This window comes from Mesoplodon densirostris, chromosome 10 (assembly GCF_025265405.1).
Source record: "Mesoplodon densirostris isolate mMesDen1 chromosome 10, mMesDen1 primary haplotype, whole genome shotgun sequence".
NCBI lineage: Eukaryota > Metazoa > Chordata > Mammalia > Artiodactyla > Ziphiidae > Mesoplodon > Mesoplodon densirostris.
In genome coordinates, this window is record NC_082670.1 from 103,142,917 (window position 1) to 103,162,675 (window position 19,759).

General features: G+C 43.6%; 2 protein-coding genes across 3 annotated transcripts in view; both read left to right on the forward strand.

Moving 5' to 3' along the window:
- Nucleotides 1-8,533: 8,533 nt before the first annotated feature.
- VHL (von Hippel-Lindau tumor suppressor) lies at nucleotides 8,534-18,553 on the forward strand. Of its 2 annotated transcripts, none has more exons than XM_060110224.1 (3): nucleotides 8,534-8,902; nucleotides 10,993-11,115; nucleotides 18,482-18,553. In XM_060110224.1, the coding sequence occupies exons 1-3, from the start codon at nucleotides 8,578-8,580 to the stop codon at nucleotides 18,538-18,540; spliced, it is 507 nt and encodes a 168-aa protein (XP_059966207.1). In that variant the 5' UTR covers nucleotides 8,534-8,577; the 3' UTR covers nucleotides 18,541-18,553. The 2 variants fall into 2 exon arrangements, with proteins under 2 accessions (XP_059966207.1, XP_059966206.1); XM_060110223.1 differs by lacking the exon at nucleotides 18,482-18,553 and adding an exon at nucleotides 12,653-14,771.
- Nucleotides 18,542-19,759, forward strand: part of IRAK2 (interleukin 1 receptor associated kinase 2) — a 61,003-nt gene continuing 59,785 nt past the window's right edge. Inside the window, exon 1 of the mRNA XM_060110222.1 lies at nucleotides 18,542-18,618. Coding sequence (XP_059966205.1) covers nucleotides 18,564-18,618 — 55 coding nt within the window. The 5' untranslated portion in view covers nucleotides 18,542-18,563. The remainder of the gene's footprint in view (nucleotides 18,619-19,759) is intronic.

Sequence of the window (19,759 nt, forward strand, 5' to 3'; positions counted from 1 at the left end):
AAAGTTCAAGTTTTAGATTATCCGGGGCTCTGCAGTCAGTTTAACAGATACTTACTAAATTCCTACTATGAGCGAGGACTATAACAAGATAGTTATAGAGGCAAAAGTGATGATAATCTATAGAAGCCGGAAAAACCCTTCCTTAGATGAGTGAAAATGATAAATTTTTTATGGTCCTATAGACATTCTGTTAATTTGTTGATATCAAAGTAATATTTCTAAAAAAGTTAGTGCCCTAAATACCATGTTGCTAATGGTAAGCTGCTGCTTGTAAGGAGAGCAACTGGCGTGGGAACCAGTGAGCCTGACCTCCTCCAGTAGAGGTAACTCCTCCTGCTTACCTGGCACTTTGAGGTGTCAGAGTGCTTTCCTGTGTAACTGTCAATACCCCCTTCATAAAAGGAGCCTCGGCTCGCTCACGGATATGGAACTAGTATTGTCTGTAACTTATTGAGTGTTACCACGTGCTAGATGTGCTAAGTGCTTTGTGTACTCTCTTTCATTTAGTCCTCAAGCCCTAAGGAGTAGGCGTTCTTACCTCCATGCAGTTCTTTAGAGAGGCTGAAACTTGTCCAGAGTCATACAAAGTAAGGAAAGGTGCTGGACTCTGGACCTAGACCTGCCTGCCTCAGACTGCTCTAACCGTTCCACTACTGAGTGTGGTATAACCACATCTAAAACTTCCTTTCTCGTTCCTACTTCAGTGCTATTAGAAAATTTTTTAATATATAAATTCATATATTTTATTTTTGGCAATGTTAGGTCTTCGTTGCTGCACACGGGCTTTCTCTAGTTGCGGCGAGCAGGGCCTACTCTTTGTTGCGGTGCGCAGGCTTCTCATTGCGGTGGCTTCTCTTGCTGTGGAGTACAGGCTCTAGGTGTGCGGGCTTCAGTAGTTGCAGCACGTGGGCTCAGTAGTTGTGGCTCACAGGCTCTAGAGCACAGGCTGCTCAGTAGTTGTGGCTCACGGGCTTAGTTGCTCTGCAGAATGTGGGATCTTCTGGGACCAGGGCTCGAACCCATGTCCCCTGTGTTGGCAGGCGGATTCTTTTTTTTTTTTTTTTAACATCTTTATTGGAGTATAATTGCTTTACAATGGTGTGTTAGTTTCTGCTTTATAACAAAGTGAATCAGCTATACATATACATATATCCCCATATCTCTTCCCTCTTGCGTCTCCCTCCCTCCCACCCTCCCTATCCCACCCTTCTAGGTGGTCGCAAAGCACCAAGCTGATCTCCCTATGCTATGCGGCTGCTTCCCACTGGCTGTGTTTTACATTTGATAGTGTATATATGTCCATGCCACCTTCTCACTTCATCCCAGCTTACCCTTACCCCTCCCTGTGTCCTCAAGTCCATTCTCTAGTAGGTCTGCGTCTTTATTCCCGTCTCGCCCCTAGGTTCGTCATGACTTTTTTTTTTTTTTTTTTTAGATTCCATATATATGTGTTAGCATACGGTATTTGTCTTTCTCTTTCTGACTTACTTCACGCTGTATGACAGACTCTAGGCCCATCCACCTCACTACAAATAACTCAATTTCATTTCTTTTTATGGCTGAGTAATATTCCATTGTATATATGGGCCACATCTTTATCCATTCATCTGTTGATGGACACTTAGGTTGCTTCCATGTCCTGGCTGTTGTAAAGAGAGCTGCAGTGAACATTGTGGTACATGACTCTTTGAATAAGGGTTTTCTCAGGGTATATGCCTAGTAGTGGGATTGCTGGGTCATATGGTAGTTCTATTTTTAGTTTTTTAAGGAACCTCCATACTGTTCTCCATATTGGCTGTATCAATTTACATTCCCACCAACACTGCAAGAGGGTTCCCTTTTCTCCACACCCTCTCTAGCATTTATTGTTTGTAGACATTTTGATGATGGCCATTCTGACTGGTGTGAGGTGATAGCTCATTGTAGTTTTGATTTGCATTTCTCTCATGATTAGTGATGTTGAGCATTCTTTAATGTGTCTGTTGGCAATCTGTATCTCTTCTTTGGAGAAATGTCTACTTAGGTCTTCTGCCCATTTTTGGATTGGGTTGTTTGGGTTTTTTTTTGATATTGAGCTGCATGAGCTGCTTGTAAATTTTGGAGATTAATCCTTTATCATTGCTTCATTTGCAAATATTTTCTCCCATTCTGAGCATTGTCTTTTCGTCTTGTTTATGGTTTCCTTTGCTGTGCAAAAGCTTTTAAGTTTCATTAGGTCCCATTTGTTTATTTTTGTTTTTACCTCCATTTCTCTAGGAGGTGGGTCAAAAAAGGATCTTGCTGTGATTTATGTCATAGAGTGTTCTGCCTATGTTTCCCTCTTAGAGTTTGATAGTGTCTGGCCTTACATTTAGGTCTTTAATCCATTTTGAGTTTACTTTTATGTATGGTGGTAGGGAGTGTTCTAATTTCATTCTTTTACATGTAGCTGTCCAGTTTTCCCAGCACCACTTATTGAAGAGGCTGTCTTTTCTCCATTGTATATTCTTGCCTCCTTTATCAAAGATAAGGTGACCATATGTGCATGGGTTTATCTCTGGGTTTCCTATCCTGTTCCATTGATCTATATTTCTGTTTTTGTGTCAGTACCATACTGTCTTGATTACTGTAGCTTTGTAGTATAGTCTGAAGTCAGGGAGCCTGATTCCTCCGGCTCTGTTTTTCTTTCTCAAGATTGCTTTGGCTATTCGGGGTCTTTTGTGTTTCCATACAAATTGTGCAATTTTTTGTTCTAGTTCTGTGAAAAATGCCATTGGTAGTTTGATAGCGATTGCATTGAATCTGTAGATTGCTTTGGGTAGCATAGTCATTTTCACAATGTTGATTCTTCCAATCCAAGAACATGGTATATGTCTCCATCTATTTGTATCATCTTTAATTTCTTTCATCAGTGTCTTATAATTTTCTGCATACAGATCTTTTGTCTCCTTAGGTAGGTTGGCAGGTGAATTCTTAACCACTGCGCCACCAGGGAAGCCCCATTAGATAATTTTTAAGCTGTTACATATGCACGTTATTCTTACCTGCCTCTTCACCGTCCTTCCTTTGGTAAAGAAGGCTTCAGGGGTTTTCCTGGCTGTGTCTGGCAAACACTGTTTGCTTTGATGTCTGTGTTGTTAGTTTTACTTCTTACAGCTTCCTTTCTCTGAAGACTGGATTGTGTGTTGTATTTTCTGGAAGTCTTGCCTAAGGAATTTAATCAACTCTGGCACTTTCCCTAGCTGTCTCTGGGTTTCCCTCTTTTGAAAGACCTTATTTGGTCAGGCTCCAGAAACTGGGATTTTATTCTCAAGTTATACACGTCTTTGCTCATAGGTCATTTCGATCCATAAACAGTGTTATGCTAAACCACCGTTTATTTTGTCCCCAGTGTGTCACTTCAACTTATGTACTTAGAGTTCTGTTATACTAACATTTCACCCTCACCGTTGATGATAAAGTTATACTTTACATTTTAATCTGTTTACTAAATCGTTCAGTTTTTAAAATTTAAACATCTGTTTTATCCTTTTATAATAAAATTAAGATGTTGCCAGGATAGCTGCTTTGATTTGAACCATAAGGAGACTAGGAGTTCAGAGAGGTTAAATACTATACCCAACTTTTCTGAATCCAGATTGTTCTCAGTCACCTCACCATCATGAATAAAAATTGTCCCGGATAAAAGAACTACCAAAACTCAACAGTAAGAAAACAAGCTCATAAAGAAATGGACAAAAGATTTGAACTGCTACTTCAAAGACAAAAGGATGGCAAACAAGCTCATGAAATGGCATTCAACATTGTTAGTCATTAGGAAATAAAAATTAAAACCTCATCGAAATACCACCATAAGCAATCTTTTAGAATGGCTAAAATTTTTCAAAAAGAACAAAATCCTGATAATAAGTGCAGGCAAGGATGTGGAGCGACTGGAACACTCATATATTGCTGGTAGGAATGCAAAATGATGTGACTACTCTGGGAAGACAATTTAGCAATTTCTCACGAAGTTAAACATGCACTTACTGTATGCCTCAGCAATCTCATCCCTAGATGAGTCTCACCTAAGAGAAGTGAAAACTTACGGTCACACACACACAAAACCTGTATGCAGGTGCTTATAGGAGTTTTATTCATGATTGCTCAATGTCGCTTAACTGGTGAGTGCATAGTGGCGTACCACTTGGTGATGGAAAGAAATAAACTTGATACATTTACAACATGGATGAATCTGAAATGCACCATGCTAAGTGAAAAGCCAGACTCAAAACCCTACATGCTGTGTGATCCCATTATATGACATTATGGAAAAGGCAGCACTATAGGGTCAGAGGACTGATGGGTCAGTGGTTGCCAAGACTTAAGCCTGGGGGTAGGGTTTCATCACATTCTCTTTGGGGGGTGGGAGAGGGTGGATTGTTCTGTATTTTTTTTTTTTTTTTTTTTTTTGTGGTATGCGGGCCTCTCACTGTTGTGGCCTCTCCCGTTGCGGAGCACAGGCTCCGGATGCGCAGGCCCAGCGGCCATGGCTCACGGGCCCAGCCGCTCCGCGGCATATGGGATCCTCCCAGACCGGGGCACGAACCCGTATCCCCTGCATCGGCAGGCGGACTCTCAACCACTGCGCCACCAGGGAGGCCCCATTGTTCTGTATTTTGATTGTCGTGACGGTTACATGACTATGCATTTTGTCAAAACACACCTCTATCCACCAAAAAGAGTGAACTCTGGAAATGTAAAATAAATTTAGAAAAAAAAAAATAGCCTGGTTAGATACACATCTAACTCATGGGAGTTATTGCCTCTGAGGAGGAAGGAGGGAAATGGGACCAGGGTGGAAGTCAAAGGGTATTTTAGCCTCATCATTTATGTTGTCTTAACTTTAAAAAGTAAATAAATGACAATGTGTTGTTTATTTTATGTGATAAGATTATCAGTGTTTGCTTTATTATTGTACATCTTGGTATTTTTTGATTGGTCAAAGTATAAACACGGTGAAATATATCCTAAAAGAAAACTTATTTTTTTATAAATTTATTTATTTATTGGCTGCATTGCGTCTTCGTTACTGCGCATGGGCTTTCTCTAGTTGTGGCGAGCATGGGCTACTCTTCGTTGTGGTGCACGTGCTTCTCATTGTGGTGTCTTGTTGCAGAATATGGGCTCTAGGCACATGGGCTTCACTAGTTGTGGCACGTGGGCTTCAGTAGTTGTGGCTTGCGGGCTCTAGAGCGCAGGCTCAGTAGTTGTGGTGCACAGGCTTAGTTGCTCCGTGGCATGTGGGATCTTCTCGGACCAGGGATGGAACCCTTGTCGCCTGCATTGGCAGGTGGATTCTTAACCATTGCGCCACCAGGGAAGTCCCCTAAAAGAAAATTTTGAAAAGGCAGCAAAGTTGAAGGGAAAAAAAAAATCACCAGTTGTTTTAAAATACTTGGGTACATTTTCTTCTTTTTCTCTCTACTTGTTTGGTTTTCAATAGTGGAAAATGTACTCTAAGAACAATATAGCCTGTAGCTTTACTTTTACTTAGAGTACCCTAAATATGTTTTCCTTCCTCTTAAGTGATCTTTGTAAACATTTGCAGTGATAGAATGTCACTGTTAAGGCCTGCGTTTATCTCCACAACTGCTTTCATTTTAGGGATGTAGACATTTCTGTCATATTAAACTGGTATGTTTCACCTTACTATCCTGGGAGTAAGGGTATGTTTGCATGAATCCTGAGAATTATGATGGCTCTGAGCCATTGGGATTTGATTAACAGAAAGTCCTGTCTTTCTCAGGTTTCCCTCCACAAATATTTCCACATTAATGTTCGATAAACCTGGCGGTCTGTGTCACTGCTGGTCACTTAATCCTGCTGGAGGCCATTAGGATGTGCCATCTCTTTGTATAATGTGCTGTCAAAGACAGCCCAGAGGAGGATTACCTAGGCTCAGGGTGTTAGTTCCTTTGTAGATTTGTCAGACTCCTTAGATTCACTCATACCATCATTTTCTCAAAGGCACCAGATGATAAGCCTCTCTAATCCAGCACTCTCCTCTGACCACCCTCTTTATACCCTTAGAACCTCTTCAGTTTCCTTAGCTGTAAAGTGGGAGATAATGACATGGCTTTCATGAATGTGGAATGCTTAGTAGAGTGCCTTGCATTGGACAGATTTATTCTTTCTCCTTGAAGTTCATCTTTGACTAAAATGAAACCCTCTGAACTCTATTTCCGAGCTTCTCCAAGTACAGTCTATTTCAGGTCACTGAAATTTAATTACAGGGACTCATGTACCATCTTTCTTCAGGTTTACCTAGCACCATGTGTCTCTCCTTTGTTGCACTAGTGGTAACTGCAACTTTGTTTTTATTTGTGTGATGATTATGGGACCCTCATTGAAGTGCTGTGAAGGCATGACTTATCTGCAGTATTCTCAACACTTAGCACAGCACCTGGCACCTAGTAGGCCCTCAGATATTCTCAGAATGAAGGAAGAAATGAGTGTTTAAACTTTGTACTTTTAATCTTTCATAAATAAACATCTCATTTCTCAAATTTTTACCATAGCGCTTTGCACATAGTAGTTCTGGTTATTTTTTCCTCTTCATGGCTCTTAAGAATTGATTTAGGTCTATTATATCTCAATAAAAGCTGGGGGAGGATTGATTTAGTTGTTTTCATTATAAAGGTAATAAAACTATATTCTAGAAAATGGGGTTGGCTGAGGAAATAATGACACATTTTACATAAATGTCATCACGCTATGCATATAATTTGGTAGCTCTTTCCCCCTTTTATTTCATTTTCCCTCAGTAAGTTTTCCCTATTTTGAATGGTCTTGCTATTCTCCAATGTAGTTTGTGGAGAAGAGTTTGCTTTCATGTCAGGCAACCAAAGAAACTGAAAAAGAGGTTGCTCAGATGGGTGAAAATCATAAACCTAAACCCCTTTACTTGTGGATTTGACTGAGAACAGCTGTCTAGGAGGGCAACCAAAAACAAAAACAGAAAAGCCTATTTGCTCCCTTCTCCCTGCTATTTCTTTTAAATGTTAGGGCCATAGTGCTGGTCTGTGGGCACAAGCATGTGTTCCTTCTTGGCCTGGGCCACCAGGTGAGTTTTCAGTAAGTGGTAGGACTGTAGGAGTCCTGGGCTTGGAGGCAGTGAGTTTAGTCAATGAGAAGCAAACTGGATAGGGGAATCAGTGCCTGCTGCAGGGTCTGCCTCCTGATGGGCATGATGCCTGATCTGACACCCAGGCTAGATATTTGTATGATGGGAGTTGGGAAGGGAGAACTCTTAGGCTTTATTCAAAGTTCATCTCAGACGTTAACCCCTCCTGGGGTTAATGAAGATTTACCTGATTCTTTTCAGATCAGCTGGTCACCTTCCACTTGCTCTTTTACTGGTATAACCAATAATAAAACTACATGTCCTACATCAACCACAATTAAAAAAAGAGTCTACATGTCCTGTGCTTTCCCAGTAGCCCAGTAGCATTTTGAGGGTAGAGACAGTATTTTTAACTCATCTTTATAAATAGTAACTGCTGCTATTTGCAGAGTGCTTGCTATGTGCTAGGCAATGAACACTTTTCCACTTAATCCACACTCCTATGACATAGGTACTTCTTAAAAATGCCAGTTTCAAAGATGAGCAGTTAAAGGCTCAGAGACATCTCATATCTGAAGCTAAACCTGGAATGAGAACCCAGGTGGGTGTGAATTTCAGAGGGCACACAGACTGAATTGTGAAAGTTTACTCCCTCTTCAGTTTCCTTTAATCTTTCTGATTATGTCCAGGGGGAAGGAAGTTGGTTTGACAACTAACACTCGGTATCTAACATTTAACACTTGGCTGACTTTTGAACCAACAGAACGCAGGCTCAGAGACTTTACAGAGAACAAAGTTTAGTAACTTGTTTTGTTTTCTTTAACTTAGTTCCACTGTATTCTTCTATGGCAAATGATAAAAAATTTCCATTGATGGTAGTGATATAAAATTTCTTCTCAAATGTGTTTAATTGCTTGCGTATGCATAGAATAATTTTGAAAGGAAGGACAAAAAAACATGATAACTGTTGCCTCCAGGAACTCTCTCTAGGTGGCTGGGGGGACTGGGAAAATTTCACTTAATCATACTTTTCTGTACAAAACTCAAATTTTGTGACCCAAAATGGAGACAAAACAAACTTGATCAATGAGAAAATTAGTAAATAAATAATAGTGCAGAAGGTAGGGAGAATATGGCAAAAACCATGAAGGTCTTAAGACAATGAATGAAACTAAAGAAACGCTGTGTCAGAAACGTACGAGAGGTACGAGAATCCAATTTACAGGGGAAACCCTGCGACAGGACGGCCTATCGCTACCGCCAGCTTCCGTGAAAGCGGGACCCTCAATCGTCAGGGGATCCATCTGAGCATGCGCACGGCCTCAAGCCGGCCATCTTCCAGGCTGTATTCCATCCCCCACCGAGAGCGCGCGAAAACTGCACGCACGCCTGCCGGGGACGCGCACGCCCCGCCCCGCCCCGCCCCGCCCCGCCCCGCGTGGCCCACGAATCCCGAGGCGGCTAGGACCGGGTAGTTCTGGCTCCGGGAGGTAATGCCCGGGAGGGCGGGGAACGCGGAAGAGGCAGAGACCGGCGCGGAGGAGGCTGACGCGGAGGAGTGCGGCCCGGAAGAGTCCCACCCGGAGGAGTCCCACCCGGAGGAGTCCCACCCGGAGGAGCCCGGGTCCCAGCAGGAGATGGAGGCTGGGCGGCCGCGGCCTATGCTGCGCTCAGTGAACACTCGCGAGCCGTCCCAGGTCATCTTCTGCAACCGCAGCCCGCGCGTGGTGCTGCCCGTGTGGCTCAACTTCGACGGCGAGCCGCAGCCCTACCCGACGCTGCCCCCCGGCACGGGCCGCCGCATCCATAGCTACCGAGGTAGGCGGGCCGGGGTCGCCCAGTCGCGCCCGGCCGCGCCGCCCCCTTGTCCTGGCCTCAACGGGCCCGGTGCTGAGCTGTGCCCAGCGCGCTGCCCAGCGCTCTAGGCCTGATAACAACGATAACGGTGACTCGATCTCACCGAATTCCCGCCCCATCCTGGGAGGCAGGTGCTGTTGTCATTATTATTCCCATTTTACACCTGAGGAACTGACGCCCCAGAGAGGTTGTGACAGATCCAAGTAGACTCAGCTAGTGACAGAGCATTCTTCTTTTAAGAGTGCATAATTTGCATTTGATGATCGACCCCACGTGTATTCCCTCCCTCACGCCCATTTGTTCAGTCCGTGAATGGGAGAATCCCACATTCTCATGTGCCCTGTGGGCCACGTCCGCGTAGGGTCCCTGCCTTCATGGAGATCGAGGTCAAGTGGGGGAGACGAGACAAATGCATAAGTAGTTAAGAACAAACCAGTGTCATAACTGCTACCATAGGAACGGAGCACAGCAGGGCACCTGCTCAGTGAAAGAGAGGGGTGTGTGCTTTGATCTGGAACTTCCTAGAGAAGAAAGAGAATCCTGCAGGATGAATGGGATCTTACTAACCCAAGACAGGAGTGGAGAGTTGTAGGCTGAGTGAACAGCATGGGCTAACACCTGGAGCCTGGGAAAGGGGAGAGGGTATGGAATGGTGGGAGAGGAAGTCTGAAAGGTGATCTTACCCCTAGGGAAATGGGGGCCCATTGAAAGTTTTTAAGCAGGGAAATGACATTGCCTGATTTAATACTGAAAAGCTTACCCAGGTTGCAAAGTAGTTTGGAGGGGGAAGAGTACTGGTAGCAGTTAGGAAACTGTCGTAATAACCCAGGTTGGGGCTGTCTAGGCCTTACTGCCTAAAGTGGCAGTAATCTTCCCTAGGTTTTCAAGAAGAGAAGTTAATGCTTGCTAAATTTTCACTACCTTCCTCGGAGGATCCTAATGGATCTTTTTTCCTTGAGGGTGGCATATTCAAACTTCTACACCGAAGTTCTGCTAATATTAAATGAGGAAGAACGTAATTCTTCCAGGCTTTAACATTTCTGTAGTCTCCTATTTTATCTAGGAAATTGTGTGAATTTTGTATTCTTCTCCAAAATTTATCTGTGCCTGATTTAATATAAACATTAAAAAAAATTACAACGTGAATGTACTTAATGTTATCAATGCTAAACTGTACACTTAAAAATGGTTAATAGTCAATTTTATGTTATGTATATGTTACTACAAGAAAAAAAATTACTTCCTACTTTACATTTCTTAAATTTTCCCACCAAATCTTCAAGTAAATTTATGCCCCAGGAACACATGCTGTTTTTTATTCTGAGGCAGCCTCCTCCCTCCTTAAACAGAATCTTAGCCCTGGGATTTTGTCTCCTTCCAAGTGGCCCCTTCTCTCTCTCTCTCTTTTTTTTTTTTTTTTTTGCATAAGATGTGTTTGTTTCTTAAATTCAGGTATAATTTACATAGAGTAAAATACAAATATCTTAGGGTGTGATGGGTTTTGACAACACCTAGATCAAGTTACAGATTAGAATATTTACGTCACCCCAGAAAGTTCTCTCCTACCCCTTTTCACTCTTCTGATTTTTCACACCATTGACTAATTTTATCTCTTTCTACAGAATGTACCCTTTTCTGTCTGGCTTTTTTCTTTCAACGTGATGTTTTTGTATCTTCTTGCTTTTGAGAAGCACAGTTCTGAGGAGTTGGTGACCTTTTCTCTCCTTTTAGTTTGCAGCCTTTGGTGTGATTTGCAATTCCCATACTTTGCTTTTGCACCAAGATAGCAGAAAGGGCCTGGGTTTTGGAGCCTCGCTGGAATACTTGCCCTTCTCCTTACTGTCCCTGTTGCCTTGAGCAAGTCACTTGGCATTTTCAGACCTTTTTTTCTCATATTTACCTGGATCTTTTGTGAGGACTAAATAAAATAACATTATTGGAATGGCTTTGTATGGTATTTAAGCAGAAAGAGAGGCAGATATTTTCAGTGTCAGAGTGAGGAGATGAAGGAAATAGGTGTGTGGCTCCTTAACCTTTGCTTGTCTGAACAGGTCATCTTTGGCTCTTCCGAGATGCTGGGACATCTGATGGGCTTCTAGTTAACCAGACTGAGCTGTTTGTGCCGTCTCTCAATGTTGATGGACAGCCTATTTTTGCAAACATCACACTGCCAGGTACTGATGTTCCATCTTACTTTTTAAAAAGATAGGCTGTTGTACTAAGTAGAGGATAGGCCACTTGAAGGAGCCCAGTTATTAGTGATCTTTGCCTGATGCTGAGCAAGGTATCCAACCTTTCTGTGTCCTATTCTCCACCATAAATAAAGTGGAAGTAATTTACTTGTATGCTGTATGTTGGACAAAGATGTCGTGGTGCCTCAGAAGCTCTTTGGGCTGGTCAAGGGTGGGCTAAATTAAAATACTTGATTGTAGAATTATGAATGCGTTTTGTTTCGCTGGCCCTGGAGCAGAATTATGCCCTGGAGTCTCAGGAGAAAAAAAGGTGTAGAGAATGAGATATCATGGCTTATTTATTGACTTCTAGTGTTGTATCTTTCGATGTAATTTAACCCAGTCAAGGTCAGTGTGTCAATCAGGGGTTTTAAGAAGAATCACTGGGCTTCCCTGGTGGCGCAGTGGTTGAGAGTCCACCTGCTGCTTCAGGGGACACGGGTTCATGCCCCGGTCCGGGAAGATCCCACATGCCGCGGAGAGGCTCGGCCCGTGAGCCATGGCCGCTGAGCCTGCGCGTCCGGAGCCTGTGCTCCGCAACAGGAGAGGCCACAACAGTGAGAGGCCCGCGTACTGCAAAGAAAAAAAGAAGAATCACCAAATTGAACATTAGCTTCACAGCTTACCACTTGTTTAAAACTCAAGTGATTTTATTAGGTTGAACCCTTAGAAACTGATGATCTGTTGGGTTAAAAAAACCCAAATACCTGCAGCTTCAAACGAGTATGTATGTAGGGTTCAAACTAGTATGTGTACTTAGATCCTGCTTTAAGGCAGTGGGTATACAGAAGTGAGCACTGGTAAGTTAAATGTAGGAAATTTTGCCTTAAAGGAGACCTTTAAAGAGTAAGTTCCCCAATAAGTTTAAAATAGGATTTGAGTTCCCCCAAAATCCAGTTACACACTTCTTTGGTTATCTATTGCTGTGTGACAGCTACCCCCAACCTAACAACAGCCATTTTATTTGTTTATAGTTCTGCAGCTGTGGGGCAGGCAACCGGGGCAGAGCTCAGCTCGGTGGTTATTCTGCTCACTGGTGATCACTGCCTTCTGCTGGCAGGTTGGCTGGGGCCTGGGCCTCTCTCCCGGGTCATCTCAGGGCTTGGCCCTCTTTGTATGGTCTCTCCTGCTGGGTAGCTCAGGGCTCCTGAGAGTGTAAAAGCGAACGTTGCCAGGGCTTCTTAAGGCTGAGACCCAGAATCGCCACCGCGTCACTGTGCCCACATTCAGTTAGTTAAAGCACATCCCAGGCCCAGCCCACTCTCGAGGAAGGTTCCTACACAAGGTCATGAATACTGTGAGATGTCTGTTGCAGCCATCACATTACACTCTGCCGCAACCCATGTATTCATTCACCTTTTTTGTCCAAAGCGAGGTCCAGCTGTTGCAAATGTAATTGCCACGGTTGGCAAAGCCTCTCACTCAGCGCTTGTCCTCAGGCCTGAGTCTGCTGCTGAGAGTCGGTTTTCTGCCCTTACAGTGTACACCCTGAAAGAGCGGTGCCTCCAGGTTGTGCGAAGCCTAGTCAAGCCTGAGGATTACAGGAGACTGGACATCGCGAGATCCCTCTACGAAGATTTGGAAGACCACCCAAATGTGTGGAAGGACCTGGAGCGGTTGACCCAGGAGCATATTGAAAATCAGCGGATGGCAGAGGAGACTGACGATTTTAATTGAAATTTACACTCCTGGGTCTCAACTTTTGACAGTCCTGACAAGTCTTGATCTAGACCTAGGACTGGTCACTTTTTCTCGGCTTCAAAGTGTCTCATTCTTGGAGTCAGAAAGCTCCATTGCTTAAAAGAAAGTTAAGTCACCTCACTACTGGGCACTGTGACGTTTAAGGGCAAATAACACAAAATGTAATTTAATGCCTGTTCCTTCTAGAAGTATTTATGAAGGGAAAGTAGTTGCATTTTTGCCTCCTAGTGAGTCAGGAAAGTTTCTGTGTAAGGACTTTCGTGTAAGTAATTCAGTGAGAATTGTAGCTTATTCTTGAGTTGTAGGAAAGCAGTGACGTCTGCTTTTCATTCCTGTATTGTGGTTGGTGATGTGCCCGCGTCCCGCACTGAGAGACCAAGATGTCCTTGGGGCAGGGGCATAGCGGTCTGCTCTTTGAGACTCCAGTGCCTCGCACGTTATGAGCCTTCCCTCAGTGTTTGTTGAATGAACAAACCAGTGGCTACTTTGGTAGAAAGTGAGACGTTTTCACCCTTTTTTTTGAGGGCGGGTGGTAGTGGGGACCTTAAAGTATATACAGTAAACAAATGTTTTAAAGGGCATAATTTTATAGAAAGCAGTTTTTATAATTTTCTAAATTGTGGCTTTTCTCTGCCCACTGTTGTTGCAGAGCTGTTTTATTTCTGTTTCTAAGCCAGGATTAGCTTTCTACAGTTCTTATTGACGATAGCTTTTTTGAAACTTGCTATGTGCACAGAAGATGGGAGAAAATAGCCGTCCCCTTGTTTAATCATAGTATTAAAGAGCTACTCCTGTACTATAAATAGGTTTTTGCCAAATGTGGGTACTTCTGTTCCTTTTTGTAAATCCAGGACATTTTTGTTCGATTCAGCAGTTTTTCATCAGGCAGGATCTGGTGACACTTTGCACCTGGCTGGAGGAGAGGACAAAGCCCTCCAGCCTCTCGGAAGTTACTGCTAACACACCATGGATTCAGAGGGTAGCCTGGAATGTTTTCTAGTTTTATACATGTACAGATCCTTTCCGATAGCCTGGACTTAAATTCATCAAATTCAATACTTCTATCAGGCCTCCTTTTTTGCTAGCTAATCGTTAAAAAAAACAAAAAACAAAAAACAAAACTACCCAGTAGAGAAGGTGTTGGAAGAGACAGAAAAGTAAAGGAAGAGAAAAGATCCAATTAGGTACACTACTTAAATACAACCACTAACTTAACATTTTGAACTTTTAGCCTTTTTTTGGCTTGGTTTTACGTAGTAGTTGAGATCATACTGAATATAAAGTTTTGTATTCTACTTTCTCATTTAACTTTATAACTTAAATATTTTTCCATGGTATTATAAGCTCTTCATAGACATGAGTGCAGCCTTTTATAAATAATGTTGGGATATTTCTTGGCATCTTTATTAGTTCCTTTGAGCACAGTTCCTATGCTCTGATATCAGAGTGAAGCGAATGAATCAAACGCCGTACAGTTTTCCCACCTAATCTTATTCTCCTCTTTCAACATTCAGCAAGCAAGTGGGCTTTTTTTTTTTTTCTTTAGCCTATTGTGGTACTCATTCAGTGACACACCTATAATTTTTTATCTAATTTTTTTGTCTAATTGTTGGGTAGGGAAGAAGAAATGCTGGTACAGAAGGCAACCATATGATTTCAAAAGTGGGATAGGATGGGAGATTTAAGGAAGCCTGCTGGTGCTCGATTAGTTCAGTGTTGGTTTTATTATTTTTTAAACCTGTCGTTGTGTCAAAATGAGACTTCATGTTCCTGTCAAAACTTGCAATTTGAGTACTGTGTTTTTTGTGTTTTTTGTGTTGTCCAAGGAAGATTGAAAACCTATAGCATGTATGTACTCATTCGAAATCTTAAGAATGTATTAAATGTATTACTTTTAAGAGACTGTGATCTTATCTATTTTGAGTTTAAAAAAAAGCTTTTTTGGATACATTAAATGGTGCTAAGTAAAGGAAATAGGTAAGGTGTGGTGGTGTCATTTGCCAGGCTCTTCTCTCTTGGAGAGGTGTGAAGGCCATGTTTGCTTAAAGGCTTAAGGGGGGCGGGGCTGGGGTGCGGGAGGTGGATGGACAAAGGCAAGAAACCTGCTTTCATTGTCAGTCCCTTCTCTTTCCAGCACTGGATTTTGTTTAAAACTTTGTTTCTTTTAGCTTTATTTTTCTTGTAAAAATGAAATATCACTGTAAGAAATTTAAGCTCTACAGAAAAGTATTAAGAAAAAAAGCATTCACATTTGGAACACAGGTGGTTTGTTTTTATTTTTTTTCATGAAAATAGAACCAACCGTAACAGACACCTCATACAGGTGGCAACTAAGTATATGAAAAGATGCTCCACATTATATATCATCAGGGAACTGCAAATTAAAACAACAGTGAGATACTACTACACACCTATTAGAATGGCCAAAAAAAAAAAAAAAAAAGAATCGCCAAAATCCAGAATACTGACAATACTAAATGCCGGTGAGGATGTGGAGCAACGGGAACTCTCATTCATTGCTAATGGGAATGCAAAATGGTACAGCCACTTTGGAAGAGAGTTTGGTGGTTTCTTACAAAACATATTCTTATCGTACAATCCGGTAATTGTGCTCCTTAATATTTACTCAAAGGAGTTGAAAACTTACGTCCAAAAACTTGCACATGGATGTTTACAGCAGCTTTGTTCATAATTGCCAAATCTTGGAAGCAACCAAGATGTCCTTCAGTAGGTGAATGAACACATAAACTGTGATATAATGGAATAACTCTAATACAATGGAATATTACTCAGCATTAAGATGAAGTGAGCTGTTAACCGTGAAAAGACACGGAGGAAATTTAAATGCATATTACTAACTGAAAGTAGGCAGCCTGCCAATGCAGGGGACACGGGTTCAATCCTTGGTCCAGGAAGATCCCAGTGCCGTGGAGCAGCTAAGCCCATGCGCCACAACTACTGAGCCTGCACTCTAGAGCCCACAAGCCACAACTCCTGAGTCCACGTGCTACAGTTACTGAAGCCCGTGTACCTAGAGCCCCTGCTCCGCAATGAAGAGAAGCCAACACAATGAGAAGCCCATGCACCGCAACAAAGAGTAGCCCCTGCTCACCGCAACTAGAGAAAGCCCGTGCACAGCAACGAAGACCCAACGCAGCCAAAAATAAAAAAGTAAATATATAAATACATAAATAAATACATAAATAAAAATTTAAGAAAATACTGTCGTCTTTGTTAAAAATAAATAAATGATAAATAAAAAGGGGTAGGGGGAGGGCTTCCCTGGTGGCACAGTGGTTGAGAGTCCGCCTGTCGATGAAGGGGACACGGGTTCATGCCCCGGTCCGGGAAGATCCCACATGCTGCGGAGCGGCTAGGCCTGTGAGCCATGGCCGCTGAGCCTGCGCATCCGGAGCCTGTGCTCCACAGCGGGAGAGGTCACAACAGTGAGAGGCCCGCGTACCGCAAAAAAAAAAAAAAAAAAGGAGAAGGTAGATGCTTATTTAAGGACATGAAAAACTATTATTGATTGAAAAACATTTACAGAAAATTAAATGTTTTAAAATTTTTTATATTAAAAATTAATTTTATAGAGATCTAAAAATACGTGAAAGTATATACAGCAAAGTATTAATAATGGTGGCCCATCCAGGATGAAATTATGGGAAGGTGTTCATTCTCTTTCTCTGTCTCTCTCTCTCTCTGAGATAATTGAGATAATGGAATAGATACAGATATATAGACATAGACATAGATATAGATATAGGTATGTCTCTGCCCCAGTTCCTGGCACAGAGCTCCTAAAGCCCTTGTAAATTCCTAAGTGACAAGATCACTAGGGGCACCTTTTGTTCTAGCGAGAGGACTCTGGTGGGTTCCTGGATGACTCTGGGATGAGGTCTGGTCACCAGAAAAGCCAAGCCATCATTAGAAGCTTGGAATTTTCAGCCTGCCTCAACCTTCTCCTGAGAGGGGAGAGGAGCTGAAAATGAGGTTCATAATTGATCCTGCCTACTTGAGGGAGCCTCCATAAACTCCCAAAGTAGGGGGTTCAGAGGTCTTCCAGGGGGACAAATGCACCCACACTGGGAGGGTGATGCACCCCAACTCCGCTGGGACTGAAGCTCCTGTGCCCAGGACCCTCGAAGATCTCACCCTATATTTCTCTTCATCTGGGTGTTCATCTGTATCCTTTATCATATCCTTTAATAAACTGGTAAGTGTGTTTCCAAGAGTTCTGTGAGCCACTTTAGCAACTTAATTGAACTTGAGGAGGGGTCCTGGGAACCTCTGATTTGTAGCCAAGTTGGACGGAAGTTATGGGTAACCCGGGGACCTACTACTTGGGACTGGCATCTGAAGGGGGGTTGGGGGCAGTCTTGCGGAACGGAGCCCTTAACCTGTGGGATCTGACACTATCTCCAGGTAGATAGTGTTAGCATTAAGTTTAATTGTAGGACACCCAGCTGGTGTCACAGAGAATTGCTTGTTGTGGGGAAACTACCCCCTCTCCTCCATTTGGTGACCAGAAGTGTCAGAAGTGACATGTGTAATAGTGTCACCGAACGAAACTTGGGTCTGCTTGCCCCGTGCAGTAGAGCCAATCCACTGACGCCTGGGTGTGGTGAAGGGGAGTGCAGCGTTTATTGCAGGGCGCCAAGCAAGGAGTCCAGGTGGCTAGTGCTCAAAAAACCTGAACTCCCCGAAGGCTTTTGGGAAAAGGTTTTTAGAGACAGCGTGAGGGAGGGGGTGTTGTGGGGTGTGTGGTCAGCTAGTGTACACTCTTCCGATTGGTTGGGGATGAGATAATTGGGAGTCAACAACATCAACCTTCTGGTCCCAAATGGTCTGGGGTCTATGTGCTTGTGGGCAGCGTAAGGTTAACTTCTTCCACCCAGTGGGGGTTTTAGTGTCTGCAAAACAGTTCAAAGAATTTGGCTCAGAATATTACCTATAGCCCTTGAGGAGGAGCTAAAAGTCCACAACTTTGTTTAATGGCTAAACTGTTATTGTTCTGTCGTGCTTGACTGTTTCCCTTTCTTTCTGCATTTTCTCACATTGCTGATTAAATTCACTCTTTGGAACTCGAGGAAGGCCTGGGGGCTAAAGGTTTTCTACAGACAAAAGACAGGCACAGGACGCTGGGGGTGGCAGGGGTGCAGGGTGTCTGTTCTGGGAAGGCCCCATAGGGTCCTGCTGGGTTACAAAGGTAAGGAGAAACACAGAAGGGGGAACTGGCTTTCCCCCTCTACAGGAGGAAGAAAGGTTAGGACTGGGTTTTTTCTTTTTTTGATGTGGACCATCCTTCAAGTCTCTGCTGAATTTGCCACAATGCTGCCTCTGCTCTGTGTCTTGTTTTTTTGGCTCTGAGGCATGCGGGATCTCAGCTCCCCGACCAGGGATCGAACCTGCACCCCCTGCTTTGGAAGGCCGAGTCCCAACCACTGGACCGCCAGGGAAGTCTCTGGGTTTTTTCTTACTTCACTCCTTTTTTCAGACAGTGATCATGTACTATCAGAAAAACCAATAAAGTTATTTTTATTAGAAAAGAAAAAATATGTGCAAAGTACACAGAAAAGCCTTACTGTGGTTATTTCCTTTTCATCAGCCTTCATGCCCATCTTCCTGATGTCACATGGGTCCTCAACTCTGCTGGCACATAAGTAGAACTACCCAAGAAGCTTTTTGAAATGCTAGCGCCTGAGTCCCAGCCCAGAACAATCGCGCCTGGATCTCTGGATGGAGGTAGGGCTGGGCCTGTAGAGTCTTTTTTTTTTTTCTTTTTGCGGTATGTGGGCCTCTCACTGTTGTGGCCTCTCCCGTTGCGGAGCACAGGCTCCGGACGCGCAGGCCCAGCGGCCATGGCTCACGGGCCCAGCCGCTCCGCGGCATATGGGATCCTCCCAGACCGGGGCACGAACCCGTATCCCCTGCATCGGCAGGCGGACTCCCAACCACTTGCGCCACCAGGGAGGCCCTGTAGAGTCTTTTTAAAGCTCCCAGATGATTGATTCTAAGGTGTAGCAGGGATTGCAAACCTCTGATTGTAACTTCAAGGGAATTAAACATGAACAGGTCAAAATGGCACACTATATCACTAATTACATTCGGCCTCAATAACTGTTTCTAACTGATCCTGGTGCGGAGGCTGTTGGTCACGGAAAAGCAAATTAGGAGAAGACATGTGTGCAGGATCACAGGAAATTTTTCAGGGTGAGGGGATATAATAGGGCACAAAGAGCCCTCCCTTTGGAATCAGACTTGGGTTGAATCTTGTCACTTGGCCAGTTTGGCTTGGACAAGTTACAATTGACTTGAGCCTCAGTTTCCCCATCTGTAGAATGGGAATGATAAGCCTACCCTGTAGGGTCGTTGCGGGGATTCCCAGATAATATGTGTTAAATGCCTGGTACTTGATAGGTGAGTGGCAACTCTGTTAATTAGTGATAGCAGAGACCTTACTTTGAAGAACATATTCTAAAGAATGGGGACAAAGACGTGTGCCTAAGATGGCCTGCTTAGGCCCAGAACTACTCAGTCGTCTTTGCAGGAAAGAATCCTAGGACTCAGGTCACAAGCTCTGGAGCCGGGCAAGAAGGAACCCTGCAACCAGGGGCCGGAGGAGGCAGCAGAGAGAGAGGGCCTGCCCGGCCTGCCTGTCTCCTGGATGGGCCAAGGCTGTTGCGAACCTTCTGTGGTTATAAAGCCTCACCAAGGGGAAGAGGCCCCCTGGCCCTAGGGGAAAAGCACTACAAGGGACAGCGGCTCTGTGCTTGCAGCAGAGGGGAAAGCAGGCGGGGACTCTGCAAATAGAGGAGAGAAAAAGAAGAACGCTTATCCTCCTTTGCCCCTTGCACCTGGGATGTAGGTGCTTTTTCCACTCGGC

Excerpts from the sequence above, each read along its gene's own strand:
- VHL (XM_060110223.1), top strand. The coding sequence starts at position 8,578 with ATGCCCGGGAGGGCGGGGAACGCGGAAGAGGCAGAGACCGGCGCGGAG. Across the intron at positions 8,903-10,992 it reads CCGCATCCATAGCTACCGAG|GTCATCTTTGGCTCTTCCGA; the intron begins GTAGGCGGGCCG and ends TTGTCTGAACAG. Across the intron at positions 11,116-12,652 it reads TGCAAACATCACACTGCCAG|TGTACACCCTGAAAGAGCGG; the intron begins GTACTGATGTTC and ends CTGCCCTTACAG.